The following is a 20,827-nucleotide window of genomic DNA, read 5'->3' as shown; positions in this document are numbered from 1 at the left end:
CCCTCTTGGAAAATCCTTGGGCAGTAATTCTGACTTTGCCTGGGGATTGTAAGAGAATATTACTATGATCAGCTCTGGGATAGGAATGTGCTTAAGAAGCACATTTTAGAAGTGCCTTACTCCTGCCAGAGAACTCTGGGGATTTCCTGAAACTTTAGTGTCTGCCTAGCAAGGAGTGTCTGGTTGTAATTAGTCAGATTTCTGTTGTGTCATTTTTGTGGTAAGTTAAAAATTTCATTACAGTTAATTAGTCATACATATATAAATTATATATATATATTTGAGACAGTTTTACTCTGTCCCCTGAGCCAGAATACAGTGGCATGTTCTTGGCTCACTACAACCTCCACCTCCTGGGTTCAAGTGATTCTCCTGCCTCAGCCTCCCAAGTAGTTGAATTACGCACACGCACCACCACACCTGGCTAATTTTTGTATTTTTAGTAGAGATGGGCTTTCACTATGTTTGCCATGCTGATCTCGAACTCCTCATTTCAAGTGATCTACCCGATTCGGCCTCCCAAAATGCTGACATTATAGGCATGAGCCACTGATCCCAGCCTAATATGTCATATTTTAATTAGACCTAATTCAGAGCTGATTTTTCTAAGACTATCCTTCTACCTGTTTGTACCTTTATCATTTATTTTGGGAGTAAGTGGTTTTAGACTATGAGTTCTGAGTTCATATCCTGAATATAATTTAGGCTTTCTGAAATAGCAACCCTGCTATGTGCTGATACGGCAGGTTGCAGCCTACCTAATATGAGAGCTCATCCTGATCAAGTATAACTATAGGATAGGAATTTTGCTTTCATCAGCTGTTGAGGCTTTGTGATGAGTCTGTGTCCTTAGCTCAGGGCCAAATGTGGCCCAAGAGCCCAAGTGCACACACAGCTGTTCCCCTGTAGCCTTAGCTTCTCACTGGCTCCTTCCCTTGCTTGGATGGCCCTCTGCTCTGGGTCTTACCCTGCTCTCCTGGGTCCTTAACAACTTACTCAGCTCTTGCCAGACACTTCTCACCAGGGATTCCTCCCAACTCCCCTGCACATAACTACAGCCTGGATTCTCCCCAGCTCTACAGCTTGCAGTATTGCACTGTCTAGAGACTCCTATTGCTATACCTCACACTATAGGACAGACTTCCTGGTCCTACTAAAGCCAACCTAGATCAACCCAAGTTAATCACATCCTCACGAGCACTGTGATTTGAGCTGCTGGCCATCCCTGAGGGAACCAGCCCATAGCCCAGTTATCGCCTTGGCCATTGTGGGTTTCTTCCCTTTGCAGGGACCTGCTGCTAGCATTCCATTGTGCACTAATACTAGCTAGGGAGGGTTCCAACTCCAGTCATGCCAGCCTACACAAATTCTCCAGGGACCCAAAGGGAGGTTTCTGTGGAAAAAGGGGTCTAACTATTTTCTGCCTCTGCTGAGCATAAACTCAGAGGAAAATGTGAGTAATGGATGTACAACAAATGCTCTAGTGCTGTGACATAAAATTATTTGTTGGCCAAATATAGTCACTCACACCTGTAATCCCAGCACTTTGGGAGGCCGAGGCGGGTGGATCACTTGTGGCCAGGAGTTTGAAACCAGCCATGGCCAACATGGCAAAACCCCATCTCTACTAAAAATACAAAAATTAGCTGCACATGGTGGCATATGCCTGTAATTCTAGCTACTTGGGAGGCTGAGGCATAAGAATCACTTGAACCTGGGAGGCAGAGGTTGCAATGAGTCGATATCACACCACTGCCCTCCTTCCTGGGTGACAGAGCAAGACTATCTCCAAAAAAATAAAATAATTTGTTAGTAGGCAAAGTGAGATAGAATTGGCTGTATTAAGTGGTATTAAGTTGAAATACAACTCTGTTTACCTCTGCATCAAAAGACACACAATTACAAAATTATTGCAGCATAGATCACCAACAATTTAAAATGCAGTCTCGCAGCTGAACAATCCTTTTACAGATTTAACTAGCTGGGAAATTATGGATGCGTATGGTTGGACAGTCTGGGTCTGTCATGGAGAGAATGTTTGACCAATACAAAGCCCATAAAGCCTTAGAAACAAAAGTCCCTCATTGGTCTTCAACCAAACTGAATTCATAACCCCTGCTGAATCTGTCCAGAGTCCATTTGTTCCTGGGGATCACTAACTACCCAGCCATCCAGATGTGCCATGTGTATTCTGCCACCTGCTTTAGAGAAACATCTGGTGTCTTTATTACCTTGCTGTGGCTGGGCGAATTTTCCATTCCCCTCCAGGGCTCTGTCCTTTTGAGTGAGTGATGTTTATACTGCCACATACAGATTTCAAATTTACTGTCCCGCTTTCCTCTTCTTTGTGCAGTGCTGACTCATTTTCCCCAGATACTTGTTCCTATGCGGCTTGCTGTAGTCCCTTGATCTCTCTTGGCAAATGACAGTAAGGCATTTTTGAAGTGTTGGAAGGCATTTGCTGGGGTTTTATCTAGCTCTCCCTGTTTGGAATATTGGCAAAAGAGTCCCACTCTGCATTTGTATAGAATTTACCCATTATTTCTATTCCCACCTTTCAAGTTGGAACCAGGTTAGCAAATGATAGAAAATTAAATCCAGATGATTTGTGATAAGAAATATGTTTTGTGAAAAAGACCACTCAGTCATAAAGAATGCTCAGAATTAGATTATGCAAACGCTTCTATTATCACACTTTCAAGTGGTACAGGCACTCCTGATTCTGATGCAAGGCAAGGAAATTCTAGTTAGCTTTTTATTTATTTAATGTTTCTGTTTTAAATGAGCAGAAGCTCACTAAAGCGTAAAAGAAATTAGGTCTTCAATAGGGCTTGCCTGATAATCACCTGTGTGTTTCATAACCCAACAGAGATGATGAATAAATTTGCTGTGGCCTCATAGTTTATAATTTACCAATGCACTGTTTCAACAGAAATGGTTTTTATGCTCTTTAATTTCAGGAAACCTGTGATCTGGGGAAAATAAAGCCTGAGGCCAGACGATACTTGGAAAAGTCGATTAAAATGGGGAAAAGAAATGGGCTCCATCTTCCTGAACAAGTACAGAATGTAAGTTTATGTTTCCTTTTCTTATCAGAAAAAAAATGAATAAATAAAACAAAATACTAGTTGAACATCCCTAATCCAGAAATGCAAAATGCTCCAAGATCTGAAACTTTTGGGTGCCAACATGATGCTCAGAGGAAGTGCTCATTGGAGCATTTCAGGTTTTTGAAGTAGATATGCTCTGCTGGTAATAATGGGAATGTTCCAAATTCCAGAAAACTCCAAAATCTGAAATGTTTTAAGCCCCAAGCATTTCAGATAAGGGATACTCAACTTGTGCAACAGCAACAACAAAAAAAAAAACAGAAAATAGGGAAACAGATGGGTTATAATAAAATAACCCGTGATATAAATCCATCCACAATGTATTTTGTATTCAATGGTTTTAAATTCTGTAACTCCTGTTAACCTCATGGTGACTGACAAACAACTGATAACTTAAAATTGTTCTTTAACCTTGTACAAGTTTTATTTGTTTCATATGTGTTGAGCTTATTTTCCCTGCCCAGTTTTACATTCTTTAAGAGCTTGTTTCAGATCTGATAGTTGATTTGTATTTTTATTCCCTTAGTCATACAGCGATATGGCACTGATAATAAAATCCTTACTGATGGAGAGTTTTAAAACCAGCACTTTGAAATGGAGTATCCTATGTTTAATACATGCCCCTTAAAACAAGAGAGATTAGCTGCTGAAAGGTGCCTCTCAAACTTTTTTTTTTTTTTTTTTTGAGACAGAGTCTTGCTTTGTCGCCAGGCGCTGGGCTGGAGTGCAGTGGCATAATCTAGGCTCACTGCTATCTCCACCTCCTGGGTTCAAGCAATTTTCCTGCCTCAGCCTCCCGAGTAGCTGAGACTACAGGCACGCACCACCATACCCAGCTAATTTTTGTATTTTTTAGTAGAGACAGGGTTTCACCATGTTGACCAGGATGGTCTGAATCTCTTGACCTCATGATCCACCCTCCTTGGCCTCCCAAAGTGCTGGGATTACAGGCGTGAGCCACCATGTTTTGTCTAATGCCAGTCAGGCCTTCCAGGTTCAAAAATAAACTCGGTTCCAGAATTAACCTTTTGCTTATTAGACAGGAAATATAGTCCATGATTTACTTCCAGGTCATTCTTCTAGCCAGCAGAACTGGAAATAAGTTTGGAAGAAATCCAAATCAAGTGTCGTCAGCATGTTAGCTATAACCACAGGCACCACTGAGACATGGGTACCTTTCTCCCACCTTAAGCCCTTTGAACACCTTATAACCTCTTCCTTCACCTAGTTAGAGGAGAAATGTGATTGATATCACTTACCTGACCCTTTGTGTTCCTGGTCAATTCTTAATTCTGTTTGGAGCATGAACACTGTATTAGTTAAGATATGTTTGGTTGCAGCTAACAAAACCCTGTTAAACAAGAGATTTATTTGCTTGTATCACTGGAAGGCCTGGGGTGGGGAAGCTGCATGGCTTGGTTTGATCCTGATGCACAGTAGAGTGACTGGCCACATGATTTTTCTGTTTCTCTATTCTGTCTTCCTCAGTGTTAGTTTTAACTAAAGGCTGACTTCCTTTCATTACCAAAATGGCTATAAATCTAAAAACTCCACCATCCATAAGGACATAGAAAAGCCACCAGTAAACCTTTCCTCATGTCTTAATGGCCCAGAGTGGATTCTGTTTTTAATCCTGAATTTCCTTTTAGTCAATGGAATACCAGGTCTGGGTTATCTGAACAGTCTCAAGGTCAATGAGGATGGAATGCCGGCCCAGCTGGTGTAGAAGTCACACCCTAGAGTTGCAGATAGGATCAGGTCCTCTCTGAACAAAGTGGGGCAGAGGTAGAAGGGAGTTGAAGAGAATCAGAAAACAGCACTGAACAGTGTATTAGGTCAGTAGTCTCAAATTTAGTGTGCATCAGAATTACATAAAAGGCTTATTAAAACTCTGACTATAGGACTTTTAAGAGTTTGTACTTTAGTAGGTTTAGTGTGGGGGTCTCAACAATTTGCATTTCTGCCCGGGTGCAGTGGCTCATGTCTGTAATCCCAGCACTTTGGGAGGCCAAGGCTGGTGGATCACCTGAGGTCGAGAGTTTGAGACCAGCCTGACCAGCATGGAAAAACCCATCTCCACTGAAAATACAAAATTAGCCAGGCATGGTGATCATGCCTGTAATCCCAGCTACTCGGGAGGCTGAGACAAGATAATTGCTTGAACCTAGAAGGCAGAGGTTGCAGTGAGCCCAGATCATGCCATTGCACTCCAAACTGGGCAACGAGAGCAAAACTCCATCTCAAAACAAAAACAAAAACAAACAAAAAAAAAAACAAAGAATTTGCATTTCTAACGGCTTCCCTGGGGATACTGATGCTCCTAACCAGGGCCACACTTTGAGAAGCAGTAGATTTCATTATATAGCATTGTTAGAAGAATGGGACAGATTAATAAAATTATATCTTTTTTTTTCTGGTGATTTCTTCTTATTGCTTCCTTTCATCTCCCACCTAATACTTTTTACGCACATCTTAGGGTCTGTAAATCATCTTTGTTTACAAAAGCTCCATAAAACTTTTCCCCAAAGTAACAATAGAATGAATTACTCAGCTCTTATCTCTTGGTTTACTTCATAACCAGATGCTGAATACCAAACTAAAATTTTGAACTGGAAATGATTAGAAATATGTTAATTGGGCCGAGTGCAGTGGCTCATGCCTGTAATCCCAGCACTTTGGGAGGCCGAGGCGGGTGGATCATGAGGTCAAGAGATGGAGACCATTCTGGCCAACATGGTGAAACCCCATTTCTACTAAAAATACAAAAGCCGGGGATGGTGGCTCGTGCCTGTAGTCCCAGCTACTCGGGAGGCTTAGGCAGGAGAATCACTTGAACCCAGGAGGCGGAGATTGCAGTGAGCTGAGATCTCTCCATTGCACTCCAACCTGACAACAGAGTGAGACTCCGTCTCCAAAAAAAAGAAAGAAAGAAAGAAAGAAATATGCTAATTGGTAATGGGCAGCTAGATTTATTCATTCACTCAGCAACTATTTATTGTGTACATACTATGTGCAATATATTGTATTTACTATACATCCTAAATTTATCCTTTAAATTCACAGCGAATTCCTAAGATATCAACAGACTTGCCTTTCTGTAAGTGCTACGCACAGATGCACATGGACATGACATAGTGGACTGCAGAAACCTATTTTATCAAGCACCTCCCTACAAAAGCACTTTCTTTTTTTTTTTTTTTGAGACGGAGTTTCGCTCTTGTTATCCAGGCTGGAGTGCAATGGCACGATCTCGGCTCACCCCAACCTCCGCCTCCTGGGTTCAGGCAATTCTCCTGCTTCAGCCTCCTGAGTAGCTGGGATTACGGGCACGCAGCACCGTGCCCAGCTAATTCTTTGTATTTTTTAGTAGAGATGGGGTTTCACCATGTTGACCAGGATGGTCTCGATCTCTTGACCTCGTGATCCGCCCGCCTCGGCCTCCCAAAGTGCTGGAATTACAGGCTTGAGCCACCGCGCCTGGCCTGAGTTTCTTTTTTTTGTTGTTTGTTTTTTTGTGTTTTTTTGAGACGGAGTTTCGCGCTTGTTACCCAGGCTGGAGTGCAATGGCGCGATCTCGGCTCACGGCAACCTCCGCCTCCTGGGTTCAGGCAATTCTCCTGCCTCAGCCTCCTGAGTAGCTGGGATTACAGGCACGCGCCACCATGCCCAGCTAATTTTTTGTGTATTTTTTAGTAGAGACAGGGTTTCACCATGTTGACCAGGATGGTCTCGATCTCTTGACCTTGTGATCCACCCGCCTCCGCCTCCCAAAGTGCTGGGATTACAGGCTTGAGCCACCGCGCCCGGACTCCTGAGTTTCTATTTATTGCTAATGTCCTGCATTTTTATCTTCCTTTCAGGAAATCAAATCAATGAAGAAAAGAATGAGTGAGCTATGTATTGATTTTAACAAAAACCTCAATGAGGATGATACCTTCCTTGTATTTTCCAAGGCTGAACTTGGTAAGTTTTGTTATTTTTCTAGATTAAATCATATAATTTAGGCAAATAATGTTGCCTCACAGTTTGCTTTACTTTCCAGATTCAAAATTTCTAAATCATAGTTCAAATAATTATTTAAAAAGTAATCCAGTACCTAAGCCCACCACCCCTTCTACAGAAGAGACAAATCAACCAAAATTAGATTTAGACTAATGAATATATACTATTTCTAGAGACAGTCCAGAGGGGACTTAGTTATCTTTTCTTTTTTCAGATTTTTTTGATAGTTTATACTTATGTTTAACAGCCTTCAGTGCCTTAAAATTTTTTTTGCCTTGCAATGTTTCCTGCATTGTATCTTAAAATAGTCTCTTCTTATTCAGTCCTGGGTCTTCTTGACTTAATTTTGCCTGTTCTCCACTAAAACATCATTTGCACAAGTTTACTGAAACCTGTTCATATTTTGATACCATATCCCAAGGCACCTGGCCTCTAACAGCCACCCCCATTCCAGCAACATCAAAATGATATTAAAAGGATTGTCATTATTTTACTTGAATTTCAATTACTCCACAAAAATCATAGACTTACTAAAAGGCACCATGCCAATGCTAAATACAGCAGTAATGAGTAGAAAATTTGATATATGAGAAAATGATTTTTTGCAGGTGCTCTTCCTGATGATTTCATTGATAGTTTAGAAAAGACAGATGACAACAAGTATAAAATTACCTTAAAATATCCACACTATTTCCCTGTCATGAAGAAATGTTGTATCCCTGAAACCAGAAGAAAGATGGAAATGGCTTTTAATACAAGGTGCAAAGAGGTATTATAAATGTTTGTCTTTCGTTTTTAATGGAGTGTTTTAAGAAAAAGGTTTACTTTGTTTACCAGTGTCAAAGTCAGCTCAGAGACTGCTATTCCTATTTGTGTGTGCACTGTATCTCTAATTCCTCAGACTTATAAGACTTTTAGCTTTTTCATTGCTTATTGACACCCTGCTTGATGTGGTCACAGGATAAGCTGTTCTAATAAAAATACAGTGGGTTAAATAAACTAGAAGTTGCTCCTCTCCTAAATCTACAATCCAGGACTGATGAGGCATCAGTCCCTCAACAAGTTACTTCCAAGTTCATTCCTTTCCTAGCCTGTTGGGAAGTGGAGGAAAAGAGAGCATGGAGCAAGCATCTTGTGGGAGAAAACTTGAAAATGACATACATCAACTCCATTCACATCCCATTGACCCTGATTTCATCATATCTAGCTGTAAGGAAGGCTGGGAAATGTAGTCATTAGTGGAAAGCCATTTGCTCAGAGTTGGGGGTTTTATTATTAAAAAGAAAAGTGACTAGAAATAGTGGTTGCTTAGAGATGGTTTGGAAGGAGTATAGGAGAAGAATCACAGTGGAGGGTAATCATGATGAAATTTCTAGGGGTATAATTGAAATGTTCATTGCCTTGATTATGTTGATGATTTCACAACGCACACATACGTAAAAACTAAACAAATGCTTTAAATATGAAAAAGAAAAAAGGAAGAAGTAGACATGAATTTTCAGTCGTCTAGCCAGTTCTACCATGATCTGTCTCTCTAGCTATCCAAGTAACCATGAGGAGACTTTTTTCAATACATAAGACTCATTCACCATTTGTTAATTCCCAGTTACTGCCTTAAGGTCAAAGACCAGGATCTCTGGGTGGTTGTAGCTTCTCATAATCTAGCAAACTATAAAAGGAAAGACAAGTTATCAGCTCCTCACCCCAACACCCTCCCCTCATATCCCCAGTGATGGAATAGGAAAAGAATAACTACACGAAAAGCTCCCATTTGGAAAAGGAAAAACTGGGAAACATAGCAAGCCCATAGCAATTTTCTAAAACTTTCAAATTCCTCAGGAATTGTGAAGATTCTATACTGTAGTGAAGTTTCTTGGTTAGCTTGTTGGACTAAACTTGGGTCTGCTTTCCCACAAGAATTCCTTTATTAGTTGTACTCCATGGACCCCAGTTTTGCCCACAGGGAATTGTTTTTGTCTATTATCCTCGATGACCATATCTTGGGGGACTGCTGGTCCTGTTAATGCCAGGTAGAATCCCAAGAGTTGCTTAGGGATCAAATAATCACAGACTTTTGTAGGCCAGGCTTATGATATCTTTGGTAATACAGCTTCCTCAAAAACGTAGGTTTCTTGTCTGTTTGTCTCTAATCAGATGCATGTCAAAATATACCCAAATATCACTTTTGGTCATAGTTCTTAAACTTGCCAAATCTTATATACTGGCTTCTGAATTTTATCCATCTCACTCTTCCTACATTTAATGAAGTCTGCTTTCAGGCCTTCTGAACATAGTGAGCTTGTGGAGGAAGGCAGCATTCTCAAACTCATGTCTGCAGTTCAGTATCTCTGAGTGACAGCCTTTTCTCCTGACACTAGAAATAACAGAGCAGTTGGCTTTTCCAACCAGCTGAAGATTGTGGACCATAGGCAGAACCTCCCTGGAAGAATTATTTTCCTTCCATCTTTAGAAACTGGCCAATTCTCACCCACGCTCATCTCTCACATGTAATTTTTCTAAAACCAACAATTGCCAAAAACACCTGCCAACATTATTAGTTTTCCCAAACAATTTCTCTAGAGCTAAGACTCAGTAGGTACATGGCCTGCCTCCTGAGTTATGACAAACACAGTTTTCACAAATGCCCATGGTATCATGAGAATCACCAGCTTTCCAGCCTGCAGTGTCTGGGTCCTTACCTTCCATTCCAGTACGTTTTTCATTTTTATTGTTAGTAGTGCCCTATTTCTGGTATTAATATCTACATGTGTCAGGGTCCAGGCTAAGGGACTTTACAGAAGTCAAAAGCATGGAAGCTCAAATAAGATGAAACGTATTTCTTTAGAAGTTACCAGGGAATGGGAGAGGGAAGACTGGGGAGTTAATGGTTACAGAGTTTCTGTTTTGGGTAATGGAATAGTTTTAGCAACAGATCATGATAGTGGTTACACAACAGAATGAGTATTATTACCATTGAATTTTACATGGCTAAAATGGCAGATTTTACCACAATTTAAAAAAAAATTGTCTTGTAACTATAAGTCAAACGGTGAGTGGTCCAGAGGTAGAAGACAGCTCTACCATCCTCCGTGTGTGGCTTTCAGGGTCATTGTTGTCATCTTCAGTTCACAGCTAGCAAGGCAAAGATCTGTCAGACATGACCCAGAAATTTCACTCATCACTTCATTCACATCCCATTGTCCCATTGAGTATCACATGGCCACAACTAGCTTTGAGGAAGGCTGGGAAACATAATAGGTAACCAAGTGTTCAGCAAAAATTTAGAGTGGCTCGCACTTGTAATCCTAACACTTCCAAGAGGCCAAGGTGAGAAGATTGCTTGAAGCCAGGAGTTCAAGACCAGCCTGAGCAACATGGCAAGACCTCATTTCTACAAAAACTTAAAAAAAAAAAAAAAATCAGAGTTTTATTACTAAAATAAAAAGTGAGAGAACAGATATTGGGAGAAAATTGGCAGTGTAGAGAGAAGATCTGGAGAAACTGAAAAAAATGAAAGAAAAATACAACTAAACTATTTAATTTATAACTTGGAGAATTACATTATGTGTATTTCTCTTTTCTATGTTTTCATTTTAGTTTTAAAATAATAATTATAACAGATAATTATATAGTGTTTGGTTATGTGCCAGACAGTTTTTCTAAGCACTTTACATATATTATCATTTGAATCTTCATGATTACTCTTCATTGTAGGTACTTTTATTTTCTATGTCTTGCAAATGAGAAAACTGAGGCTCAGAAAGCTACAAAATTTGCCCAAGATCAGGTAACTAGTAAATGGTGGAACCAAATTTTGAACATAGGCAGTGTGACCTCAGTGTATGCTTTTCCTTAGAAAGCAGTCTGTAAATAATTTGCTGATTTGATGATTAGGATTAGTTTTCTCTTTTACTTTAACATTATTTACTTCCTCTAGAAGAATTACTTTTTATTTCGTTATTAAGAAAATAATAAAATAATGTCCATTTTTATCTTTGTAAATACAAATAAAATGTAAAAGATATTTGTAATGTTAACTTGGGAAGAGTCCCTGAAACTTTTTGGTTTTTTTTGAGAGGGAGTCTTGCTCGGTCATCGAGGCTAGAGTACAGTGGAGTGATCTCTTCTCACTACAACCTCCGCCTCCTGGGTTCAGGCAGTTTTCCTGCCTCAGCCTCCCAAGTAGCTGGGATTACAGGCACCTGCCACCACAACCCCCTAATTTTTGTATTTGTAATAGAGACGGGTTTCACCATTTTTGTGAGACTGGTCTCAAACTCGTGACCTTGTGGTCCATCTGCCTTGGCCTCCCGAAGTGCTGGCATTACAGGTGTGAACTACCACACCCAGCCCCCTGAAATATTTTTAAAAGCAGAATTTTATAGTATCTCAGTTCATTTTTGCTGCTATAACAAAATACCACAGATGAAGTAATTTATAAACAATAGAAAATTTTCACAGTTCTGAAGGCTGAGAAACTCAGGATCAAGGCACCAGGATTCAGTGTCTAGAAAGGGCCTTTTTCCCGTGTCTTCACATGGAAGAAGGGGGAAGGGCAGAAAAGGCCCAAGTTTCTTAGCTCCAGCCCTTTGATAAGGCACTAATTCATTAGTCACTTCCCTGCCTTTTAACACTACCACAAAAAGGAATACATTTCAACACATTCATTTTGGGGGACATTCAGACCAGAGCATGTGGTATTAATTATGTTCACATTCAGAATATGTGTATATTGTTCTGCAGCCATCACCTCCATCTACCTGCAGAGCTTTTTCATGTTCCTTAACTGAAACTGTACCCATTAAGCATTAACTCCCCATTATCTCCTTTCCCCAGGCCCTGGCAATTACTATTCTACTCTGTGTTTCTGAATTTTACTACTCTAGGAACTTCATATAAGTGGAGTCATAAAATATTTCTTTTTGTATCTGGCTTATTTCACTTGGCATACCTTAAAGGGTCATCCATGTTGTAGCATGTGTCAGAATTTCTTTCCTTACAAAGGCAGAATTCTATTCCATTGTTTATCTCTGCCACATTTTGTTGACCTATACATCTGTCCATGGGCACTTCAATTGCTTCCATCTTTTGGCTGTTGTAAATAATGCTGCTGTGAATATGAGAGGGGGAGATCTCTCTTTGAGTCTCTGCTTTCAATTATCTTTGTTATACACTGAGATGTGGAATTGCTGGATCATATGGTTTAACTTTTTTAGGAATTGCCAGAGCATTTTCTACACCAGCTGAACTATTTTACATTCTCATCAGCAATGTACAAGGGTTCCAATGTCTCCATTTCCTCACCAGCACATTTTCTGTGTTTTTAAAAATAGTAGCCATACAAATGGGTATGAAATGAAAATGATATGTTTTATGTTATATATATTTTACCACAGTAAAAATGTCCAAAAGAACTGAAAGTACCAAAATTTGGTACAGTTCTGTCAGTAAAAGTAAATATGGATTCACTGTATTCCTTAAAAATATTTTTTCACTCTTAAGTTTATAGCACCTACTGTTTTACTAAGACCTCATAGTTCTCTCCTGAGATTTAAAAAGTCATAAATTATTTATGAAATTAAACTAAATCATGAAGCCAAAAAAAAAAAAAAAGTCTGTAACACTGAAATGGAACCTGAAGTTTAAATGGTCTAAAAAATATTTGACAATTTTACAAAACTAAAGATACATACAAGTAATTCTTCCTTTTAGTGCTTTGGTTCGTATTATTGATTAACCTTGGTTTTGTTGCTGTTGTTTATTATTAGGAAAACACCGTAATTTTACAGCAGCTACTCCCACTGCGGGCCAAGGTGGCTAAACTACTCGGTTATAGCACACATGCTGACTTTGTCCTTGAAATGAACACTGCGAAGAGCACGAGCCACGTAACAGCCTTTCTAGGTTAGTTTTTTTTTTTTTCCTATGACTGTTTTGCTGTACCATGCGAACCGGACAGAAGGCCTCAAAACATAATATGCCTTTGAGGACATCCTACTTTTCATTGATTCGAGAGAAGTATATTGATCACTTATTATGTGTTAGATAGTATGCTTGGTTCTGGGGACTGCTCATTATTTATATTGCTAGTACAGGCTTGGCTTCACTCTATCTTATATCTTGTTTGGGCTTTTTATAGTAATTTCTAACATGACATCTAGGTTCTAACAGAGAGTTATTAAAGTTATTGGCTTTATTCACTGTCACTAGGTATTTAGCAGTCATCACATGGCTGCTTATGAATTTGTATAAAATAAGCTGACAAATATGACATACATGAAAATAGAACCTATATAAACAAAAATCATTTAATATTCCAGAAACCACTTGTTAATATACAAAAGTAATATAAAATAATATTCATTAAAAACGATTACCTAATAAACTACAATATAAAATGATTACATCAAAACTATTAGCTATATTAACTATATTAACATTAATTTAAACTCCATAAATGGTACGTATTTGTTATTGTATAATTCACTCACTCATTCATGAGACATTTGTGAAATAACTATCCAGCCTTAGGCAGTATGTTAAATAGTAGGATTACAGAAAGGAATAAGACAACGTCTTTTTGGCTGGACATGGTGGCTCAAGCCTCTAATCCCAGCACTTTGGGAGGCTGAGGTAGGAAGACTGTTTGAGGCCTGGAGTTCAAGACCAGCCTGGGAAACAAAGAGATCCCAACCCTGTCTTTACAAAAAGTTTTAAAAATTAGCCAGGCATGGTGGCATGTGCCTGTAATTCTAGCTACTTGGGAGGCTGAGGTGGGAAGATCCCTTGAGCAGAGGAATTCAAGGCTGCAGTGAGCCATGATCACGCCACTGTGCTCCAGCCTGGGTGACAGGGCAAGACCCTGTCTCTAAAAATAAAAATAATTTTTAAAAAAGAGACAAGGTCCTTTTCTCAATGGACTTATCACTTACTAGAAACAACAGAAGTGTGGACAGATAATTGCTCTATGGTCTGATGCATGGTATATAAGAGGATGGCTCAGAGAGTTAACAGGTTTGTAGAGAATGTTTCCTTCACTGGTGATTGCATACACTGAAATTTTCCTTAGTAACCACCTGATTAACTTGATTCATTTAAGAGATTTTTCCTTCTAATTTGAAATTGGCATATTCCTATGTAAATTGCCTTCTTGGGGGGCTAAGGTGGGAGAATCTCTTGAATCTGGGAGTTGGAGTCGAGCCTGAGCAACATAGCAAAACTCTGTGTGTGTGTGTGTGTGTGTGTGTGTGTGTGTGTGTTCGCGCGCGCGCGTGCATGTGCACACACACATATATATGGAAAACTAGACCTTTGTATCCTCCATGAGTTTCCTCATTTCTCTTCACAGCATTCCTTGGCTGCTCCTCCATCTCTCACATTGTGGGGTTGCCTCCTGAACTGCCATATCCTTTGCAGGACCAGGCACATTTTTATCTTAACATATGTAACAAAATGCGAAAAATAAATACATAAGAGCATACTCATTTCTCCAAATACAGTAAAATGAAAATTTGACCACAGCAATATAATTTGTAGTTTCCAGAAGTTTCTCCAGCTAAAAACTGGAATTGCTGTGTCCAGATAGACCTTCTTCATAGAAATGGGTTAATGAGAAACTAAACCCATGGCTGTTGAATGCATTGATAGGAATTTCTGGATACCACTGACCATAGATTACATCTGATGTGTTTTCCCTAGCTTTCTTAGGAGTCTGACTAACCTCACTGAAGAATAATCATGTACATGAGTTTAATTTCATTATTGCTTTGTTCCCTAAATTATAACATTCTTGAGTCAGAGTTCTCTGAGATAAATTTCAGCTTTGTTGATAAATTGAGGAACTCATGGCCCAGTTTTGGTGGTGTTAAAAGAAAAAGGGTTTAGGACCATAGAAATCAATAACCCCAAAGAGCAAATTGTGCTTCCATAAAAGAGCCTACTTTTCTCCCTTACTTTTTCCCTCTTCTTTTCCCTCTTTCCACCTGGTTTATCTGTATTGAGTACTGCAAAGGAGGAAGTACCATGCTAAAACATGGGTGGTATGTATGATTATGCTTGCTCTCAGGCGCAAGAAGATCACTAACTTTCCCACTTCCTTCACAGATGATTTAAGCCAGAAATTAAAACCCTTGGGTGAAGCAGAACGAGAGTTTATTTTGAATTTGAAGAAAAAGGAATGCGAAGAGAGGGGTTTTGAATATGATGGGAAAATCAATGCCTGGGATCTACACTACTACATGACTCAGACAGAGGAACTCAAGTACTCCATAGACCAAGAGTTTCTCAAGGAATACTTCCCAATTGAGGTGGTCACTGAAGGCTTGCTAAACACCTACCAGGAGTTGTTGGGACTTTCATTTGAACAAGTGACAGATGCTCATGTTTGGAACAAGAGTGTTACACTTTATACTGTGAAAGATAAAGCTACAGGAGAAGTTTTGGGACAGTTCTATTTGGACCTCTATCCAAGGTACTGGGAATCACATTGTTGGAAGGGACTTTAGGGATTCAACTCCTACCTACTTTAAGACTCTACTCTTGGCCAGGCACAGTGGCTCATGCCTATAATCCCAAAGCTTTGGGAGCCCAAAGTGGGAGGATTGCTTGAGGCTAGGAGTTTGAGACCAGCCTGGGCAACACAGTGAGGCCCAGTCTCTACCAAAAATTTAAAAATTAGGTCAAGCTTGGTGGCTCATGCTTGTAGTCCCAGCACTTTGGGAGGCTGAGGCAGATGGATTGCTTGAGTCTAGGAGTTCAAGACCAGCCTGGGCAACATGGCAAAACCCTGCTGCTACAAAAATCAGCTGGGTGTTGTGGTACATCCCTGTACACCCAGGTACTTGAGAGGTTGAGGTGAGAGGATCACTTGAGCCTCAGAGGTGAAGGCTGCAGTGAACCGAGATTGTGCCACTGTGCTCCAGCCTGGGTAACAAAGCAAGTCAATCAAATAAGTACCGTATTTGATGAAATGAGTATGCTTTTATGTATTTATTTTTTATGTGTCTCAACAACAACAAAAAATTAAAAATTAACCAGGCGTTGTGGTGCACACCTGTAGTCCTAACTGCTGAAGCAGGAGGATCACTTGAGCCCCGGAGTTTAAGGTTACAGTGAGCTGGGATCACATTGCTGCATTCTAGCCTAGGTGATAGAGCTAGACCCTATCTCTAAAAAATTAAGAAATAAAAAAGACTCTACTCTTTCGTATTTCTCACATGGGATTCTTAGTATAGAGGTTTAAAATGTGGGCTCTGAAGCCAGGATATCTGTCTTCATCATTTACTCGATAAGTTACTTAATTTTTCTGTGCCCCAGTTTTTGTACCTATATTATAGATTCTATAAAATGGGAGTCCTACTAGTACCTGCTTTGTATGGTCATTGTAAGGATTCAATTGGTTAAATACATGCAAAGCATTTAGAAGACTGCTCAGCACATAGTAAAGGCTTAATCAAAGTTAGCTGCTACCATTGTCATTATCATCATCATCTAGTTTGTGTACTACATTTACGTAATTTAATGTTGACCATTGGCCAATATTACTTAATTTAGTATTAACCACTGGCCACGCATGGTGGCTCACACCTATAATCCAAGCATTTTGGAAGGCTGAGGTGGGCAGATCACTTGAGGTCAGGAGTTCGAGATCAGTCTGGCCAACATGGTAAAACCCCATCTCTACTAAAAATACAAAAATTAACCAGGTACCTGTAGTCCCAGCTACTTGGGAGGCTGAGGCATGAGAATACCTTAAACCCTGGAGTCAAGATCGTGCCACTGCACTCCAGCCTGGGTGACAGAGCAAGACTGTAACTCAAAAAACATAAATAAATAAAATAAAATGGACCACCAAGATGTTTATTATCAGGTAATCTGTCTGCCAGTACTCTCACATCTATGGCCACACCCTTCAGTCTGAGAGGCTACACAGTTTAGTAGAAGTAGCAAAATCTTTGTAGTCAGTCACATTTGAGTTTGAATGCTTGAGTGACATAACCTCTTTGAGATTCTGTTTCTTCCTCCGTAATATGGGACTGAAAATCCTTTTACAGGATTGTTTTATGCATTAAAGACTATATGCAAATCATGTCACTCAGACATTAGTTGTAAGAATTATAAAAATGTTGTTATTGTGTCTGTAGCCTGTAGTATCTATAGATTCCATAGTGTTTCGTCAGACACAAAAGGATTTGCATTTCTTTCTCCACAGGCTACTTTCTAAAACAAAGTCAACCTGTTACAGTTACTAATCATTTTACTAAATAGACCAAAGGAAAGTATAGTATCCCTCTCATTGAGTAATACATACAAGTTTGTAATACACTGATTTTGAAAAGTAGGTTCAGTACCTGTGTCAGCCAGTTGGTGGGCAGAAGTGTCTTTTAGCACCTAAGTGATTATCCCAGTGTATTAGTCCGTTTTCACAATGCTATAAAGTGACTGAGACTGGGTAATTTATAAAGGAAAGAAGTTTAATTTACTTACAGTTCTGCAGGCCTGGGAGACCTCAGGAAACTTAAAATCATGGCAGAAGGGGAAGTAAACACATCCTTCTTCATGTGGTGGCAGGAAGGGGAAGTGCCAAGCAAAGAGGGGAAAGCCCCTGAACCACCAAATCTTGTGAGAACTCACTCACTATCATGAGAATGGCATGGGGTTAACTACCCCATAAATCAATTACCTCCCACCAGGTCCCTCCCACAACACATGGGGATTATGAGAACTACAATTCAAGATGAGATTTGGGTGGAGACACAACCAAACCATATCACCTGGTACTTCATGGACTTACTTTCTATTGGAGTAATTTAGTATTGGAGTCTCCTATAACTGTCCTCAGATTTTCTTTCCAGGGTGGAAGAACAGTTCTTACTACTTCATTCTGCTGTCCAACTGCCAAGATATGATTGATTTCTTTTGTACTCAGAGATCTGGTCACTGCTACCAGTACCCTGGTATGGGTACCAGAGAGTAATCTTTGTGAAAGTATAGTGACCTAGTTAGTATTTACTTTCCATCATCTTACATGTTTTCTTCATAAAGGTAAAAGAGATTAACTTGTTTTATTTGCCTAACTGACTTTTAAAAAGGGTATTCAGCATAGGTTTTAAAAAGACCGTGTACTGGCCGGGTGCAGTGGCTATAATCCAGCACTTTGGGAGGCCAAGGCAGATGGATCACTTAAAGCCAGGAGTTGAAGACCAGCTTGGCCAACATAGTGAAACCCCATCTCTACTAAAAATACAAAAATTAGCTGGGCGTGGTGGCAGGTGCTTGTAATTCCAGCAACTTAGAGGCTGAGGCAGGAGAATTGTTTGAACCCAGGAGATGGAAGTTGTAGTGAGCCAGGATCTTGCCACCATACCCCAGCCAGGGCAACAGCGTAAGACTCCATCTTAAAACAGCAACAAAAAATTAACCAGCATGGTGGTGCAGGCTTGTAATACCAGCTACTCAGGAGGCAGAGACAGGAGAATTGCTTAAACCTGGGAGGCGAAGGTTGCAGTGAGCCGAGATTGTGCTACCGTACTCCAGCCTGTGTGACAGAGCAAGACTCTGTCTTAAAAAAAAAAAAGACCAGGGACTATGAGTCTTCTGAGCAAAAGAAAATGGGGAAAGGACACCTACTCCTAGAATGAACTAATAGCTTTTGGAGAGACCATCATGGATACTACATTGTGTAAGAATAGACTAATTGATGGTATAATTAATCCATTTTCCCAGGCTAACTAAAAGCATTCTGTTTCAAAAAGACCTGTCTAGTTTATAAAAGAAGCTCATTTAATTGTGATTATTGATTCTTTACTTCTCAAATTAAAGGAAAAACCTAATTGTCTGAAATTCAGTTTTTTATTAATTCTGATTTTAATGAAAAGGCCGCCTAGTGAGTCAAACTGTATCTTTTATTTCAAATGTGTGCTTTAACATTGTTTAGTGTTTAATAATCCCATCTTTGAAAATGAAAAGTAGAATTTCATTAAAATAAATTGGACATTCAGCTGTCGGTGTGACATGCATTCTTCATTCTTACCTCGAGATTTTCAACAAAAGAACCTTTGGAGTTGTGACTCACACAAAATGATAGTGGGTTTATTGTTTGTTTGGTTTTATTTTTTCCATTTTAGCAAAATGTCCTACTTTCTAAAAGGTAAATCAATGTTTAAAATTATCTCTAGTAACAGATACGGTTTAATGACTGGAAGAGGCCATGCCATATAGTTGCTAGACGAGAATTTTCCTATCTTGCCAATGCATATTTATGGCTCCTAGGGAAGGAAAATACAATCATGCAGCCTGCTTCGGTCTCCAGCCTGGCTGCCTTCTGCCTGATGGAAGCCGGATGATGGCAGTGGCTGCCCTCGTGGTGAACTTCTCACAGCCAGTGGCAGGTCGTCCCTCTCTACTGAGACACGACGAGGTGAGGACTTACTTCCATGAGTTTGGTCATGTCATGCATCAGATTTGTGCACAGGTGAGTTTTTTGTTTGTTTGTTTTCTTGGTTTGTTTTTCCCTAGTACACCTGTCAATTGTTTTTTTCAGAAAACTTTTTTACTGCTGTCAAGTTTCTGCTCCTAACATGTTTTTTCAGAAGCTGAATGGGTTCAAGAATTTTACAGGCCTTCTGCAAAACCAAAATTTTCCTTATCCTGTCCCCTTTCACAGCATATTTTTACTTGGAGATTCATCTACCAGTGAAAGAGGCTTATTGAATAATAACCTATTGGAAAAGAATAAGACCATCTGCAAGGAAAGGTTACAGATATTTTGCTTTTTCCTTTTTGTCCTATTCCATCGGAATTTGGTATACATTTCTCAGAAAAACTGTGCTGTTATCTGTCTCTTCTGCTTATCAATGCTTTGTTTACTTCAATTGTTTTCAGCCCTCTTAGACCCTTTACTCATTCTAAATAGTAATTTTGTAACATTTCCCTTTACTAACTTCAAATTAAAATGACAGATAATATAGTATAACCATACAAAGAAGTTGCCAGAGTGAATGTGTGTGTGTACAGTAGATTAAACTGATATTTTTATTTTTGAAAATAAAAAGTACATTTATTCACAACTTTGTAATACAATCCATTTAATTAGGTCCAGACTGTTATAGTGTGAACCGTATGAACTTGGTAACATTTAACCATTATTGACATAAAGATGTCTAGTTCAGTAATTCAAACTAATAGTTGAAATATACTGTTATTGGCCAGCCATGTAATCCCAGCACTTTGGGAGGCTGACGTAGAAGGATTGCTTCAGTCTAGGAGTTTAAGACCAGCCTGGTCAACATGGTAAACTAAACAAAAATACAAAAATTATCCAGGCATGGTGATATGTGCCTGTGGTCCCAGCTACTTGGGAGGCTGAGGTGGGAGCATCTCTTGAGTCCAGGAGGTTGAGGTTGCAGTGAGCCATGATTGTGCCACTGCACTCCAGCCTGGGTAACAGAGCAAGACCCTGTCTCAAAACAAAAACAAAACAAAACAAAAACACTCAAAAAACTGAGAGTAACAAAAATGAAGGGATAGTTTTCCCAATTTTAAATTTCTATATGTCTCTAAAGGTAAACTTAACAACAACAAAATCCTTTTTTTAATAGAAAACTTGTAAAGATAGTAAAAGGATTGCCTGTATACCCCTTCCCCTCCCAGCCCTACTTCTAACATCTTCCAGTACAATAGCACATTTGTCATAGCTAAGAAGCCAGCGTTGATAC

General features: G+C 39.5%; 1 protein-coding gene across 3 annotated transcripts in view; it reads left to right on the top strand.

Annotated features, from left to right (window-relative positions):
* NLN (neurolysin) overlaps nt 1–20,827 on the top strand; it is a 105,689-nt gene that overhangs the window by 46,033 nt on the left and 38,829 nt on the right. For all 3 annotated transcript variants that reach the window (XM_035292275.3, XM_002744905.5, XM_035292274.3), the window contains 6 exons: nt 2,961–3,068; nt 6,971–7,073; nt 7,721–7,881; nt 12,881–13,016; nt 15,216–15,582; nt 19,383–19,584. In XM_035292275.3, the coding sequence (XP_035148166.1) occupies nt 2,961–3,068; nt 6,971–7,073; nt 7,721–7,881; nt 12,881–13,016; nt 15,216–15,582; nt 19,383–19,584 (1,077 nt within the window). The remainder of the gene's footprint in view (nt 1–2,960; nt 3,069–6,970; nt 7,074–7,720; nt 7,882–12,880; nt 13,017–15,215; nt 15,583–19,382; nt 19,585–20,827) is intronic.

This window comes from Callithrix jacchus, chromosome 2 (assembly GCF_049354715.1).
Source record: "Callithrix jacchus isolate 240 chromosome 2, calJac240_pri, whole genome shotgun sequence".
NCBI classification, from domain to species: Eukaryota; Metazoa; Chordata; class Mammalia; order Primates; family Cebidae; genus Callithrix; species Callithrix jacchus.
This window is presented reverse-complemented; position numbering and strand designations above follow the sequence as displayed.